This window comes from Pristis pectinata, chromosome 9 (assembly GCF_009764475.1).
Source record: "Pristis pectinata isolate sPriPec2 chromosome 9, sPriPec2.1.pri, whole genome shotgun sequence".
NCBI classification, from domain to species: domain Eukaryota; kingdom Metazoa; phylum Chordata; class Chondrichthyes; order Rhinopristiformes; family Pristidae; genus Pristis; species Pristis pectinata.
In genome coordinates, this window is record NC_067413.1 from 79,531,254 (window position 1) to 79,549,250 (window position 17,997).

Consider the following 17,997-nt stretch of genomic DNA (forward strand, 5'->3'; position numbering starts at 1 on the left):
GCTACACAGATTAACAAAAAAAATCAGCATGCAGCAGATAAGCTAAGCAATCTCACAACCATAGAATCAAATGAAAAGTCTGCTGTCCCTCTGACATGTACTGGTAAATGGGTGTTGGACAATTAAGCAGCCACTAGGAGGGGGTGAGGAGAAATAGGAAGCTCCAAGCACATCCCGATACTTAATGCAAAGCAGGACCATGCAAATGATTGTTGAAGATCTCTGAAGCATTTGAATCATATTCAATCAGAATTGCTGAGTAAATGATTCATCTCAGGTTCCTCCTTACACCACCCACCAATGGCCGAGGGCACTGGATAAAGACTACAGGACAACACATCCCTGCATCTGTAGTGAAGAAAACAAGTAATCCAGATTCGCCAGATTGTTCCAGTACAGTTATATTACTAGCACATTTCTGATAATGTGAAATTTTGTAAAGTTATATACTGCTGAGAGATGAAGACCAAATTCAATCCAGCTAATTACAGTCTGCTTCTCAAACTATCAAAGGTGTTGTCGACAGGTTTATCAAGTAACATTTACTTGCCAACAACCTTCTTGCCGATGCCCAATTTGGGTTCTGTCAGGACTAAGGCTCCAAACCTCATAACAGTCTCAGTACAAACAGGAACCAAAGAGTTGAATTCCAGAAGATGAAGCAAGAATGACCAAGCCAAAAATCAAGACAGAATTTAACAAAGTATGGTAAAACTTAAAAACGATGGGCAATAGGGGAAGACTTCTAATGGTTGGAGTCAAACCTTGAGCAAAAGGAAGATGGTTGCCATTTTTGGAGGTTGAACATCCTAGCCCCAGCACGTCACCTCAAGAATTCCCTGGGACAGTGTCCTAGACATTAACATCTTCAGCTGCTTCAAAGACCTTCCTTCTATCACAGGCCAGAATGGGCAGGTTTGCCAATGGTAGCATCATGTTCAATTCAATTTGCAACTCTTCAGCAAATGAAGCATGCAGCCAGATCTGGACATAATTCAGGCTTCAGTTTTTGACCTACTCCAGTTTGGACCTTTTGCAAAACACCAACATGGTTTGACTTTTAAACTGCCATATAAGTCCTGGGATGGATTTAAAAATGCTGGTATTGCTAGCAATGATTCATATCCTGTAAAAAGAGTTTAAAAAAGTCTGCATTTTAAGAACTTCAACACATGCCCACCGCCAAAGTATTTTCAGTATTTTTGTGGAGAAGATTTATTCTGACCTTACCTTATCAGTAGATCCTGGCAACCTGTGGCATGATCCCTCCCATGAAGGATGGAGACGGCTTCATGCAGTGTTGGTTTTGGGAGATTTGCACTGGTCATGGATCTCCTATCATAGGTTAGCAACAAGCATCGATATCTTGCTGCTGGAGTGAAGTTTGAGATGGTGCAGTAGTTATCCAGAAGAGGGGGAGCAAGTATGAAATTTTGTTTTTTTTCTAAGGGAGGAGTGATTATGGCCATTTCAAAAGAAGCAGAGACAGAAGCCAAAGAAACTGAGAACGAACCATTTACAGAGACAGTAACCATAGTAGCCAGCAAGGAAGTTGGGCAGCCAACAATTTAGTGGGGATATGGTAAACTGTGAAGGTGATGGATACTTTGTACTCTGGCCAAATGCTCCCCACTCAGCAAGGTCTAATCCAGATAGATAACCAAGGAAGCACCAAGGCAAGGTGAAGTACCTGCTCCATGTGAAAATGAGGGAGATTTGCAGGACAAATCAAACCAGATCATTCAGTCCACCTTCTAGTGACTGATTACAGAGAAATATTAGAACACAATCACTTGCTCCACCCATACCTGGACACGAACATCTCTTAAGACATCCTTTAAGTCCAAATACTTTGACAGCACGATAATTAATTTGTCTAATAAAACGTTAACCATAACACACTTTATTAATTATTAAACCACAATATAAATTATAAACTTACTTAAGTGTAATGCCAGTTTGAAGAAGCAACTGGAAGAACTGTTGTGAGCTGTTACTAGGTACATGTATATCCACTACACCACCAGGTTTAAAAGAAGCAATACTGCTAGGTTGCCATAAATCCACCTGTAAAGAAAAAAAAACTGCGACTTTATTGTATTTATTTGAATTATTATATAAAAATTCTGCACTTATGCACTAATTTAGTAACATTTAATGATGTTTAACCAAATTAAATGAGCCCCTTGTAAAACAACTATTAACACAATCACTTCCATTGAAATAATAATTGCCAATTCAGCAGTTCACTGTCCATCCCATTAATTTCAATAGATACTGAAGAAGGCAAACAGCATGTTGGCCTTTATGCAAAGGGGTTGGAGTTAAGATTAGTTACCATAAATGCTAATTTGTCCAATGAGGCATGGTAATTTTGTTAGTTACATAATGCAGTGGGCAAAATTTATGCATCTATTCTGATGATTCCTTTGTGAGCAAACAATGACAGACATTGGCAGAAAAGACGTATCAATGTTGCTTTTGATTTGCTATCTCTAGTTCAGCAATTAACAGGAAATGGATAGCTTTAAAACATTTGCTGCACTCACACAGCTTGTTTCAATTCAAGTTCCCGTAAAGCACCAGAGTAGAAGCTACTATGTGGAATTAGTCCGTTTATGGAGCTATTCAGTGAGCACAACAGCTTCTAATTTGCAGGATCTTTACTTCTTAGAAAATTTGAAGTAACACAAGCAAGATCAGCAAGTAAAGATGGCCCAAAGTATTAGTTATTTAAAATAGGCTTTCAGGACTTGTTCCACCCAATGCAACAGAAACATGTGCTGTGGATAAAGAGTGAGCTGTGGCTGTACTAAAATTTCCAGAAGGTATTTAATAAGGTGCTGCAACAAAGATTACGACAAAAAAATAAAAGCATATAGTGTGGATGGTAATATATTGGTTTGGATAGAAGATTGGCTGGCTAATAGAAAACAGAGAGTAGGCATAAAATGTGTCTGTTCTGGTTGGCAATGTATGACTAGTGTGTGTGGCAGAGATTAGTGCCCAGCTCTCACTTTTTACAATTTATATAATGACTTGGACGAAGGGACCAAAGGTATGATTGCTAAATTTGCTGATGACACAAAAGTAAATAGATTTTATGTCGAAGGCAATGTCCTAGGCCCAACCATCTTCAGCAGCCTCAGTAATATCCTTCATTTGATCACAAGGTTAGGCGTGAAGACCCTTGCTGATGATTGCATAACGTTTCATTCTATTGCAACTCATCAGAAAATGAAAACAGTCCATGCCTATATACACTAAAGCTACATAACATTCAGGCAAGGGCTGATAAATCACAAGTAACATTTCAACCACAGAAGTACCAGGCAATGATAATCTCTAATGACGAAAAGTCTAACGCATATCCTTGACATTCAATAGCATGAACCATCACTGAATCTCCTAACATCAACATCCTAGGGTCATCATTAAACATAAACTCACTTGGAATAACCACAATACTGTGGCTACAAGAGCAGGTCAGAGGCTAGGTATCTTTCAGTAAGCTCTAACAACATTCAAGAAGTTCACCATCAGCCTAAACAATGTAGCCTACATGACTGGCATTCCAGTCACTATCCTAAACATTCATCCCATTGCACCACACTACTGTAGTGGCTGCAGTGTGTACAATCTAGAAAAGGCATAATTACTTACGTAGACCATTTCGATGGCATTTTCCTAATTAGTATCTACTACCACCAAAGATGACAAGGGCAGCAGGTGAATAGAAACCACCACCACCTGAAGATTCCCTTTCAGGGCAACATATAAATCCTGATTTGAAACTATTCACTATACCTTAATTATTGCTGGGTCCAAATCCAGGAATTCACCACCTAACAGCATTGTTTAAGAACCTTTACCAGAAGAACAGCAGCAGTTCAAGCAGGTTATTTAATGCCACCTTCCCAAGGACAACTTGCCATGAGCAATATATGCTGGTCTTGCTAGTGACACCCAAATCCCCAGAAATGAATAAACAACTAAAGATGCAGTCACTGCTGGATTAGGGAGGTCACCCAAGCTCCTTACTCAAGGAAAGAAGACGTCATTTACTTTTCCTTCACTCCATAGGAACAGGAAGAGCGGACACAAAGGCCGTGTCAACATTACCGCTTCTCCAAACTGTAGCGTAATCACAGATTACACTCCTATCATATCATGTAACAGAGACCTCCCTGGCAACCTCTTGCCAGGAACACCAAACCGTAACCTCGAAGGCTTTCCGAGGACTTCTTACATAAAGAATCTGTGGGTAATTTCATTAGATTTGCTGCTCATTTCCACCCTGCTCTCAACTTTCATATGGTGCATATCTGACTGTTCCCAACCCTGACCTCTCTACCTCCAGCTCGGGAATAGGTTAACTCCACACCTCCTCCCCACCCTACTTCCTATAAGGACTCCATTTCATTCTCCCAGTTTCTCCAACCATTGTATCTGTTCTGATGATGAGATCTTCCACATCAGTGCCATCCGACATATCTTTCTTAACTATGGCCTCCCCTCTGATCATATGTTACATATAATTATGTCTCTTCTATTCCCACATTTCTGCCCTTACCCACTCTCACCCCCAACCAAAACAAAGATGCTTTTCCCTTCTACTCACCTTCCACTCCACCGGTCTCCACATTCATGGATTGCAGCTCCAATGGGATTCCACCAACAGACTGATCCTCCTGTCCACTTAATCTTTCAGCCTTCGAAAGAGACCTTTCTTCCTTGAACCCAGTCTTCCATTCCTACCATGCCAGTTTCCTTCTCACTGTACTTTCCCATGTAATGCAGGAGAAGCACAGTTGCCCTATTACCTCATCCCTTCCCACCATTCAGGGACTCAAGCAGTCCATCCAGTTTGAAACAATTCACTTGCACTTCTTTCAGTGTAATTTCATTAAGTGCTCAGTGTTGTCTTCTCAGCACTGGAGAACCAAATGCAAACTGAGTGACTTCTTTGCAGAAGACATCTCTATTCAGGTCCACAGGGACAAACCCTGAGCTTTCAGTCACAAACTACTTAAATTCTCTGTCCAATTCCATTCCTGCCTTACTGTCTTTGACCTCCTAGATTGTTCAGGATAACCAAAGTAATTTGAAGAACAACATTTCAACTTTCATCTGGATATATTATAATCCTTGGTGACTTGAAACTGAATTTACAATTTCAGATATTTTTCACTCCATAAATGTGAGTTTATCAAGCAAATTTCAACAGATGTACGGTGGAGAGCATTCTGACTGCTTGCATCACCACCTGGTATGGAGGCTCCAATGCACAGGATCGCACAAGGCTGCAGGGGGTTGTAGACTCAACCAGCTCCATCATGGGCACAACCCTCCCTGCCATTGAGGACATCTTCAAGAGGCAATGCCTCAAGAAGGTGGCTTGTTATTCCTCTTTTGCACTATTTATTTTTGTAACTTATAGTAATTTTTATGTCTTGCACTGTACTGTACTGCTGCCGCAGAACAACACATTTCACGACATACTGTATGTTCGTGATAATAAACTGATTTTGATTCTATACCTTTCTGCTTCACTCTATTTCTTTTTTGTCTCCTCTACAACCGTTAGTTTTGACTCTGGTCTGCATGCCATCATAAACATTCCCGCTGCTCTCTTCACCCTCTGCAAATTAAAAAATGCTTGTTTTCTCATTTTTTTCAGTCTCGATCAGGAGTCCTTAACCTGAAATATTGATGTGATTTGTCCTCCCACTGGTGTTACTTGAAGCTGAGCGCTTCCAACATTTTCTGCTTTTATTCTGGATCTCCAGCATTTGAAGTTTTTTGCTCTAATTACTACTCTAATCTTGAGATCCTCTCAGAACAGCATTAGAGGAAGCCTGTAAATCTGGTCAAGGAATCTGCAGGTCCCCTCCAGTACCGTTTACCCCTCACTGATTGACCACTTCGCTGTAGTTTCAGGATGACACAGATCTCATTAGCTGAGTCAAAAGTGGCTAGCCCTTTTTAACAAGCAGCTAAAAGCTGGCCTGGTGTGTTGATGCAAGATAAGTCCATAGTTAACTTCCTTAAAGCTGATCAAGGCCTATCCCTGGATGCCTAGAGTTGACATGTGACTATCGTAGATAACTAACTGTACATTACTTGTGTGCAATCTCTTCCAAATAATGATGTTAAGATCCTAAGGAGACTGGGCCATGGGAGAATCCAGATCATTCACAAAGTCTCCTGGTTCTGCCTACTTTTCCCTTTGAAAGGGCTAAATGAACTCATCTCTACTGCCAATTAGATCTTCCATGAACTGCCTGATGGATTATTGGGCTGCAACTTGTGTTACTGTGGCACAGAAATTCAAGGCCACTGTAATCATTACTGCAACAGGTTGCAGCTTCCATGTCAATAGCATAAGGCAACTCTGACCATTTCTTTAGTGAAATGCAGCCTCCAGAGACACAGCTCCTCAACTAAGTGGACAGAACAGAAGTGCTCTCTGTGCATAGTTTCTTCTGTTCAGGCCCTTTTTCTTCCTCTGTCTTGTGGGTATTGCTTCAATCTGCAGGTGTTTCGTTAATTCCCCCTGATATGACTGACCCCAAAAAGCCAGAAAGTGATAAAGGTTCCATAAGTAAGTTTTACTTCTCTCACTATCCAAGGTTTCAACCACCTCTCTACAGAAAATAAAAATGCAATTCAATCTCCAGCAAAGGTACAAGTAATTGATAAATACTGGAAATATCACAGGTAGAGGGACACTTGCTAAATTTCAGGTTTTGTATGAGCGTTTAACCTTTCTGTATTATGTTCATTAACATGCCTAATTTGACAGAGCTACAATCAATTCAGGTTTGCTTGAGCAGTTACATCAACAACTAAAATTCTTCTTGTGTGCATCTAATACAAATTATCCACTCACCATAGTTACAACTGAAAATGCCCAGAGTTTAGAAGAATGCATCTTATTGATACATCCATGGTTGATAGGTCAGATGGTTTGACAATATTTCCTCTACTGGGGGAGTTTAGGATAAAGATTTGCCTATTTAATAGTGAGAAAAGCAGGAATTTCTTCTTTCACAGGGTTATGAATCTTCGGAGTTTTCTACCCAGGAGAGCACAGTCATAAAGTACATTTAAGGCTGTGACAGATATTTTTAGACAAAAGGGGAATGAAGGTTTTGGGGAAAATTAGGCAGGAAAGTGGAGTGAAAGCCAATAGCCAGATGAGCTCTGATTTTACTGAATGGTGTGACAAGCTCAAGGGACAATAGGGCCTACGATGCCACTTAACTAATGTCCTTACCCATTAGCACCTCAAATAGGAGGTATTTTTCCTGCCAGTGTCACAGAAAATAAGAAGTTCAATTTCATATTTCTGCAATCAAAAGATGTGTATGCAGAACCTGCAGACAGCAAAAATTCACAAACACAGATTATTTCCAAAATGCCTAGAGGCAATTGAAAATATGCTAGTGTAATTGAACAGATTAGCTTTACTTTAGAAACTCCTTTAAATCCATTTTTGAGCAAAGGATTTATTCATCTTTATTTTTGTCAATGAATAAAATAGATATCTTATTTTGTATTTTATTTGCCCGTTCTGCTGGCAAGTATAGCAAGATAAGGGAGAAATTGGTTATATTGATACAGAACAAGTTGACAGGGTAGTTAAGAAGACGTATGGTGTGCTGGTCTTCATTGGTCGGGAGACTGAGTTCAAGAGCTGCGAGGTAATGTTGCAACTCTATAAAACTGGTTAGACCACACTTAGAGTATTGTGTTCTGTTCACCTCATGATAAGAAGGACATGGAAGCTTTAGAGAGAATACAGAGGAGATTTACCAGGCTGCTGCCTGGATTAGAGAACACGTCTTATGAGGAAAAGTTGAGCGAGCTAGGGCTTTTCTCTTCGGAGCAAAGCAGAACGAGAGGCGACTTGATAGAGGTGTATAAGATTATGAGGAGCATCGATAGAGTGGACAGCCAGCACCTTTTCCCCAGGGTGGCAATGGCCAATACCAGAGGACATCAGTCTAAGGTCAGAGGAGGAAAGTTTAGGGGAGATGTCAGAGGTAGATTTTTTTTTAAACAGAGAGCAGTGGGTGCCTGGAATGCACTGCCGGGGGTGGTGGTAGAGGCTATTACAATAGGGACATTTGAAAGACTCTTAGATAGGCACATGGAAGTAAGTAAAATGGAGGGTTATGGCTATGTAGGAGGAAAGGGTTAGATTGATCAGGGAACAGGTGTTTATATAGGTCAGCACAACATCGTGCTGTGCTGTACCATTCTATGTGCTTGGATGTGCAAAGAAACTTCTTGGAAAGTAATCCAGAGATTTACATATTTATCTTAACTGGAGATTTCAAGTGGAATGAAATTTCCTCAACATGGAAAACCTTCCATGGTTGTAAGTGCAATTGAACTCCTAATTTGTTGCTCTTCCACACAAGCCATCCACGATCAACCCATTTCAATAACTGAGAAAAAACTGCAATTCCCCATTGATGGGAAGAATACATCTAACTGTTGTGCAAAATTGGAATAAACCTGGAGTACTATAATCATTCTGTTGAGAACTGATGCAATCCACTATCAGAAAGTCCACATGTCAGCACTCTTATGCAGTATATGTGGTGATGTGCAACTTAATACATTTTATGCATATCAGGTTCTTTTTATCTCTGGGTGTCACTGCCAGCTGTGCTTCTAATATATCCAGACTAAGTGCAATAAGAATTCCCTTCTGGCAGATAACAAAACTTCATTCATTAGGAATCATGTCTGATGAAAGGTACATGGCAGTTGATTGCTGCATTTTGAAATGTGATCTTCTTTTTCTTTACTTTGTCATCATTTATTTTATACCAAAAATGATTTTCATTCACTGCAGTTCATTTGTTACAACATACTGATTCAATTAGGAACTTTTAAATATTTTAACCAATTTAATGACAATTTGTTAAGATATTGCCAGAATGTGAAGTTGTACTTTCTTTCCTTGTTGACTGAAAATAGAAGTTTTTTTAATTAAAAGTACCCAGCTATTCGAGTAAATTAAATCTGAAGCAATAAACAATTTCTTCCTAAAGTTGGTACAATGTTATTTTTGAGATGTGATTGTATCAAAAACTTGAACATGTATTTAAGGAAAAATATAACAACCAATTTGACCAGAGGCAAAATATAAACTAAGGTTTTGTCTCATTAAGATTCAATACTTGGAGATATCATTCCTTTTTAAATATTCTCACCAAATATGTGCAAGTAGTTTGGAATCAACAAATGAACATAATAAAAAATATACTCAACAGTTTTGATGATTGTAGAAGCAAACCAGAGAGGACGGGGCCCTTATCATTTAACTATTCATCTTTGATCAGAACGTGCAGCATGTTATGTTGTATGGCCTTTGGTTCAGACAACATCAAAAACAAATACAAAACAATCACAATGAATATTAATAGAAAATGCTAGAAATTCAGTCAACATCAGCGTAGAGAGAAACTATTTCAGGTTGATGCCCTTCCATCAAAATGAGAACAGCTTTTAAGATGCAATGAAAGAGAGAAGGGGAAGACAAGACAAAATGCAAGTTCAGTAATGGATAGAAAGCAGTGAGATTGAATGACAAAAATGAATGACAATGTATTCATGGAGAATGCATATTTAACCATAATTATGGCTTAACAACTTCAACAACACTAAAAAAAAGTATTTTTTAGATGTGTGGAGTCTAATTCCCTAATTTTAAAATTCCCATGGACTTTTTTTTAATATATAGAAGAGCTTTTGTGTCTACCTTAATCACATTTCTCCTAGTTTTTATCTTATTCTCAATAAAGTGTTTAAAAAGTTTGTTTAAAAATGGAGTTTCTCCCTTATCAAATTTTGCCACCTGTACACATCATTCTGGTGAGTCTTACCAAAAAAGTCTTTTTTTGAGATTTGGTGCCTGCAAATGAATAAACAAGGAAGATGGAATTCAACCATATCTTTTCATAATAGGAACAAAAATTCTACCTCTTTATACTTTGTGCCTCTTATAAATTTATGTTCATATTTATAATGGAAGTCACCAATGTTCAAATGTCATATTGAATTTTATCCTATCAAAGTTGATGCTATAGAACCTCAGATCTATAACTTCTTGCAACTATCCTGACACCTTGGTAATTACCTTTTTGTTCCCTTCCTTGCTTTACTTCCCATCCCCATTTCACTGCTTGTTTCAATTATTCACTCTTTTTCTTCTTAATCTGTAAACAGCATTTGTCATCAGATATCAGAGGCAGACTATCAATAATATAAGGAATGTAATTGAAGAAAAAGCAGAATGCACAACTTTAACACTGGAACCAAATTCTAATCATTTCCCCTTAAATTACATCTCATCCTCTAAACCTGTTTTGTTATCCATGTTCTCAGCTCAAAGGGCAAGAAATTTGTTCTTCATTGCTTGCAAAAAAAAACATACATAATTAAAAAGTCGGCTACATTTAAATCAATAAAAGCACATTTTGTAAGTAGAGAATGCAGAATATGACTGCTAGCTTTATTACATATGTATGTTTCCTGCAAGCAATCAGTGAATTTCTACTGCTAGCATGTCTGGTCCAATAAATAATGGACTAGAATCTCAGAAGTTATTATTGTTACTTTATTCTTGATAATGAAACTTTATAGAACATATATTCATGTACTTAAGATGAACTCTATTATCAGATTTGACTTTTGGCTCATTACTCAATATTAGAAATACAAAATTAATATTGAATGTTTATATTTTTCTTTAATGACAAATGGAATATAAAAGATTACCCACTTTGACCTGTTCACTGATGGTTTTTAGCGCTTCCACTTCCTGTTCAGTTTTTGGAATTAATCGAATTACTTGATCTCTAGATAAAAAAAACAAGTTGATCTCATTAAGCATGCAAGATAACCAAACTTAATAATAAATGTTTATTGTCTGAACAATATTTTGAATTAGAATTTTTATTATCACTATATCTACTGTAAATAGTAATGTAAAATAGTCCTATTATACCACTCAGGTTTCAAAACAGACCACTTAAGTTGCTGAGAGTAAAAATGATTCAGTGAGCATTCCAACACATACCAGTTGCTACAGTTATATTTACCTCATGAATATCAAATGTGACTGGCAGTCGAGAAAATGAGAATTTTCTAGACTGCCAAAGACTATTGCAATCCATGGAATATTGGGACAGCAACTTCACCATTGTTGCATCATTAGCTATTTGAGGACTTGATAAATGATAAAACACTCCGTATCTGAGAAGACCATCACAAATCGTCTGATTTGTTTAGAAGTTATATTTTTTCTAAGTCAGACTTTTAAAATTATTTCAGGGAATGTGAAGAGTGTGTTGAATTCTCATATTGCTGTTAGGTAGGGAGTTCAAGAATTTTGACCCAGTGATATATTTCCTTGTCAGAATGCTTTGTGACTTGGAGGGGAACTTGCTCTGGCTACTGAACCAGAAACAGGAGTTTAAATCCCATCACAGCAGGTGGAAATTTTAAAATTGGTTAATTAAATAAATCTCAAATAAAAAGGTAGAAAATGGGCTGCAGCCAGTGAAAGAGGAAGTTAGAGACATCATCATCAAATAGAGGAGGTGGCGTACAGACAATTTCACCAGTTCTTGTTGGGAAAACCATTCACACAAGTAACTGACTGAAATTCACTAATGGTAATTTTGGGACTGCTGTTCTTACAACAATGAAATCAAAAATGCATAGGTGTGTCAAGCTACAACACTGATACTAAGCACTCAGCATCCAAAATAAAACAGCTGTCTTGTTGAGACTACCCTTTGAAGAACACACAAAGATAGAAAACAAGGTTTGTACTCTGCAGGTGGTAGGCAATGATTTCCCCATCACAGCAGTTGGAATAACTGGAGCACAGAAAGACCATCCTTTGAAGCTAGTGTATGAATACACTTTTAGTGGATCCATAGGCCTGAAAAGTGGCTTTCAAAATCATTCCAGGCGTCCATATTGAATATTCTGAAAAAGGAGTGAATGATTTCTGATTACCAACGTGTAGCCAATTGAAATGGCTAGAAGTAAACCTTACAGGGTTGTATACTGCCATGGAACGAAATAATTAAAATCTACCTTTGCCTCACAAGGATCAAGTGTGGCTGGCAGTCTAAAAAAAAGAGTACCTCAAAGACGATTGCAATCCATGGAATACTAGGATAGCCACTGTTACATCTCACAGTTGTTACATCTCTAAGTACTTGAAGACTTGACAAAGGTCATATCAGGTAACAGTCCATATTTTTGATTAGTCCAGTTTGAAGGATTCATGAAAAGCAATAAAATAAAACACCATTTTACTTCTCTAGAGGAAAGCTTCAAATGGGGAAACAGATTGGGAAAGCTTGATTGAATTTCTTATGAAACACCAACTTTCAGCATTTCTCCTTAGCTATAGGAGGTGCTGCACCAAACAGTCAGATATACTCATGCTGAATTGTTAAGAGGATTTAGCATGCAGTTGAGTCTTGAAGTTAAAATGGAGGGGGCAATTAAACCAGGCAAGTATCACAACACAAGTCTCAAGAAAAAGAGGTTCAGTCTGCATTGCAGAATTCACATTGTGAGAAATATCCCCATAACAGGTCAGAGAGGAGATGATTGAATAAAATATTGGGGAGATAGTTCCTGAACCCGTAATCTTCCATCAAAACAATAACTAGGAGAAAACCAGAAGAGTGAAGGCGTTTCTGAAGTGAATAGAACCATTGTTTGAGAGGAGTCAATATACCTGTCCAATCAGCAAGAATAGGCAGCAACACCTCTGCCATGACTATCCTCAACAGTGGTGCCCCACAAAGCTGCATCCTCAGCCTCCTACTCTGCTCCCTGTACACTCACGACTCTGTTCTGCTCTAACTCCATCTTCAAGTTTGCAGATGATACCACCATAGTGGGCCATGTGAATCGGAGTACAGGAAAGAGATAGAGAGCCTAATGACATGGTGTCATAACAACCTTTCCCTCAATGTCAGTAAAACAAAGCAGCTAGTCATTGACCAGGAAGGTGGGCAGTACACGTGCTCCTGTTTACATCAACAGTGCTGAGGTTGAGAGCGTTAAGAGTTTCAAGTTCCTAGGAGTGGACATCACTAGTAGCCTGTCCTGGTCCAACCACGTAGACACCACAGCCAAGAAAGCTCACCAGCTCCTCTACTTGCTCAGAAGGCTAAAGAAATTTGGCATGTCCCCTTTGACCCTCACCAATTTTTATTGATGCACCATAGAAAGCAACACAGTTTGCTACGGCAACTGCTCTGCCTGTGACTACAAGAAACTGCAGAGGGTTGGTGGACACAGCTCAGCACATCACAGAAGCCAGCCTCCCCTCAATGGACTCTGTCCATACTTCTCACTGCCTTGGTAAAACATCTAACATAATCAAAGACCCCACCCACCCCAGTCATTCTCTCTTCTCCCCCTCACATTGGGCAGAAGATACAAAAGCCTGAAAGCACATACTATCAGACTCAAGGACAGCTTCTAGCCTGCTGTTATAAGACTATTGAATGGTTCCCTAGTACAATATTCCCCAGGGATTCTTGACCTCACAATCTACCTCATTATGACCTTGCACCTTATTGTCTACCTGCACTGCACTTTCCCTGTAACTGTAACACTTTATTCTGTAGTCTGTTATTGTTTTACCTTGTTCTACCTCAATGCACTGTTGTAACGAATTGATCTGTATGAATGGCATACAAGACAGGTTTTTCACTGTATTTGGTACACATGATAATAAACCAATTTACGATTCTGAAGTGTGTCAAAATGACAAAACATGGTTTAAGTCCAGAGATGGGTAATATCGTACCTGGTGATTCTAAACTTCAGTACAGGTGACACCTGCACCACTGTGAAGCTCATAGACCATGCAGAAACCAGTGGCTTGATTAAATTTATAAAATATGTAAGTATGTTAAATCAGTTTATTTTCATTTCAGAAAGTATATCATATATTAAGACAGTTGTTGCTCTAAGGCTTCATTCCTTGGGGACTGAGTCATGTAATTGGCTGCTTTTTATATTGCAATGGTGCTTTAAAAAACTGAATAAAAGCCCTTTGAATAAATCACACGTACTCTTTGTTTGAGCTCTGCATATTTCGTGTTATACGTCTATAACACACTTTGTTAAAGGTTAAGGACTCACTGAGCATAAATAATCAGACTATTACTAATATTTTTGTTTGTGTTTGGTTGTTACCGTTTACTTATTCTGATCTCAACTACAGTCAATACTCTACAGCGGTTTATATATGGGACCCACATTCTTAGGTCCAAGCATTTCTTATTTCATACTTTCCACGATCAGAATGGAGCAAAGCAACATTTTCTTCCTGTTATTGCTCCACATCATTGTGTAAACTGTAAAATGTTTTTCAGTTGTACAGGTTGGACATACATTTCCATTTTGTGACAATGTAAAGGACATGGCCAATGCACTTACGTGTCCCCTCTCCATTTATTAAAGTAAGAATTCCATAATATGCCGAGTGATAAAAAGTCCAGTTTCCCTACAAGCACCGCTGGTGCAGATCTTGACGTATTTATTGCTGACAGAAAAAGTCCCAAACCGAGTAAAAAGACTCCATAAAACAACATGACTACATTCCAGATTTTGATCCAGCAAAATAATCAAAAGTCCCGAAGACAGTAAAAAAATCCTTTATGACTACTTTTCCCTAACTCAAGACAGTATCTAAACTGCTGGATCAAATTACCATAACAATTACTTACAGCCATTCATAATGTTTAAATTACGGAGACTAATATTCATTTCCACGTACTGACCGCATACACATTCATGAAGCCACCGCACATCAGAAAAGTTACCACCTGTGGGTAATGTAATAAAACGGAGACAGTTGAACAACTTTAACTACATAATCAGACAATGAAACTTACCCTTCATACCGATTATTATAAAGGAAGGTTTGTACGACACCTCGCAAATTCACAGAAGCGAATATTAAAGCAGCTGCTATAATGCGTACATTTCCCTCCATCTGGATGGGAAAGGGGCGGAAAGTATTTTTAAAAGATAAATATTAGATATTTACTTTGCAACAGAGATGTTTCCCTACTTGAATTCTTAATTTTTGGCAGCAAAGCAAATCTACAACGGCAAAAAGCAAAGCGGCGGAGAATTTCTTCAGCAAAGCATCTCATGGACTTCAATCTTGTCAGCCAAGCGTCAGAACCGGGGGCGTGTTTGCAATCCTGCGGTTGGCGCTCGCCGGCAGGGCCGTGCATGTGACCCCGGGGCGGCGCCGTCTCTGGCCGCGACACCATCCCGGAGTGACCAGCGGAGAGGACCTGTTGCTTGTGGGATGGCTTGGAATCGCCCAATTCGTGGCTTCATTCTGAAAAACTCACCGTCTGTAGAGAGGGAGAGAATGCGAGTTATCTATTTAGAACGGTAATCATTCACCTGAAAGGATTTGCAGCATCCGTATTAGTTTTGTTTTTGAATAAGTTCAAAGGGAGTTGTATTTTTTGATTACCAGCTACTAAGAACGCTTGCTAGCTAAAGCCAAGTTCGGGCAGTTCTGCCTCATCGCGGGCAGTAGCATTGCCAACGGCACTAAGTGTGATGTTGCAAGTTGTACCACTCGACAACGGCGCATGCGTGACCTACATTGAAGTATATTTTATATATTTTTATCATTTTTGTTATGAACCATAATCGGAGTACACGGAGTAAAAGTGGCCCAAACCTTCGTCGAAAGCTCTTGTGAACAATTAGATGTATGTTTTTTGAAGGTTGAACACAAAAGTTTGATAAGATAGTTTTAATAAAATGTTCAGCTCTAAGGCGACGTTATGTTAATAAACATTTATTTCACGCACACTTTGCATAATCCGGTAAAATTGTTTTATGCAAAACAATTTGAGGGATTAGTTGGTTTAATTTGCATTGGTTAATACTTTACAACAATAGGAACAAAGATCTTTCGCATAAAATTCATACTAACTTCTAAAAACTTTTTTAGAACTATTTCTAATGCTATTTACCGATTCTCATTTTAACGCGTTTCTTCTATATTTAAACCTTTCTTATCGTTCCCATGGCGGCAGATGGAACTTTTGTGTTCATTTTAGATCTAAGAAAGATTGATCAGGGATTTGTTTTCAATAAAACTAGGAAGAGGAGGAATTGAGATATTCATGAATGTAGAGTAATTAGTAAACTAAATGTCAGATACAAAAATTGCTAATGGTTGAAATGTTGGCCTTGATTGCGGGAAGGCTCCTGAAAATGGGATTGGATACAGAAGTTTTATTCTGGTTGGACTCTTTGCAGAGTATTGTGTTGAATTCTTAGCATTGCATCTCATGAAGAACAATATCCTTTCAGATTCGTCAAGATGATATCTAAAGCAGTAACTTGATTTTAAAAAGTGGCTGATGTGCCATTCATTTCTTGAGATGGTCCTGCATTGTTGGAAGTGCTGACATTTCAATGAGTTGTTAAGCTAACATCTAATCTGCCCTTGCTGACGTGAAACATGCTGCAACATTACTTCAAAGGGCAGAAGAGATTTTTCCTCTTGGAGGCAATATTTATCCCTCAACCAACAGTTAAAAACAGATTATCTTGATGTTATCACTTTGGCAATTGTAACTAGACTTCAAAGTACATAATTCACTGTAAAGCTCTTGGGATGTCCTGAGATGAGGAGAAGTGCTACATACAGTATATGTAAATCTTGCTTTCCAGAAGCAGTTAAGCTATGATGAGAAGTAAGTGTAGAATACTGAAATACTGTAGTTGAGATGATTAATATGGTTTAGTGATTTTTAAAGGGTATTTGGAGAGAAACTAGTTCCTCAGGGTGATTCCATGGAGCATAATGTTAAACTTAGAGCTAATTGTTAAAGGGTGAGGTTCAGAAACACTTTTTCACACAAAAGATAGTGAAAATCTGGTACTCTTCAAAAAGCAGTTGAGATGAGAACAACTGAAAATTTCAAAACCAAGATTTGTTTAAGAGTAAACTGTATTAAATTATATGGAATAAAGATGGATAGCTCAAGATAAAGTTACAGATAAGCCAAATATAATTGGATGTGGATCAGTTTTAGGGGATTGACAGCTCTACTACCTTTAAGCATGACATGCAATTCATGGTTTCCTGTGCACTAACCAGTCTTCAGTCCCTTCGGAGACTCGTGTTGTAACTAATATACTATAGGGATCACCATACCTGCTCAATGCTGTCTTCTCCTTGTTTTCCTGCTTTTCTCTAGCTTTGGGAAACTGAGTGAACTTGTAGTGCCCTTCCTGGCACAAGAGGGATTGAACCAAAAGATGCTTTGTTTGTTTATCTGAGGTCTAATATAGTCATTATCTGGAATTGCTCAGTATTACTTGCATTAAATCCATATTTTTCCTTAATCTTTTAATAGTAGATTGTGTTGGCAAAACATTGAGCTTAAGAAAATCAAGTGTTGCATTTTCCATGGATATAAAAATAACTGAAGATGCTGGAAATCTGAAAGAAAAACAGAAAATGCTGGAAACACTCAACAGGTCAGGCTGCATTTGTACACAGAAAAGCAGCTAACGTTTCAGGTCTGAGACCCTTTGTCAGAACTGGGAAAGAGAAAAAACAAGTTAGTTTTCAATAGCAGATGGAAAGGGATGGATTGAACAAATAATGTATCTGATGGCATGTAGCAATTGGAATCACAAGACAAAGGAGCAGAAGTAGGCCATTTGGCCCATCGAGTCTGCTCCATGAGCTAAACTAAAACTATTCCTATCTAGCCCCAATTTCCGGCCTTATCCCCATATCCCTTGATACCTTGACTAATTAGATACCTATCAATCTCCTCCTTAAATGCTCCCAATGATTGGGCCTCCACAGCTATATGTGTCAAAGAATTCCATAATTTCACTACCCTCTGGCTAAAGAAATTTCTCCTCATTTCTGTTTTAAAA

The 17,997-nt window shown here is 38.4% G+C and overlaps 2 protein-coding genes across 2 annotated transcripts in view; one reads left to right on the forward strand and one right to left on the reverse strand.

Annotated features, from left to right (window-relative positions):
• Positions 1 to 15,087, reverse strand: part of cpa6 (carboxypeptidase A6) — a 51,820-nt gene extending 36,733 nt beyond the window's left edge. The window contains 3 exon segments of the mRNA XM_052023232.1: positions 1,943 to 2,067; positions 10,802 to 10,877; positions 14,958 to 15,087. Of these exon segments, the coding sequence (XP_051879192.1) occupies positions 1,943 to 2,067; positions 10,802 to 10,877; positions 14,958 to 15,058 (302 nt within the window). The 5' untranslated portion in view covers positions 15,059 to 15,087.
• Positions 15,088 to 15,390: 303 nt separating this feature from the next.
• The window catches only part of prex2 (phosphatidylinositol-3,4,5-trisphosphate-dependent Rac exchange factor 2), a 323,008-nt gene continuing 320,401 nt past the window's right edge, over positions 15,391 to 17,997 (forward strand). Inside the window, exon 1 of the mRNA XM_052023230.1 lies at positions 15,391 to 15,471. The gene's annotated coding sequence lies outside the window, so the exon portion shown is untranslated. The remainder of the gene's footprint in view (positions 15,472 to 17,997) is intronic.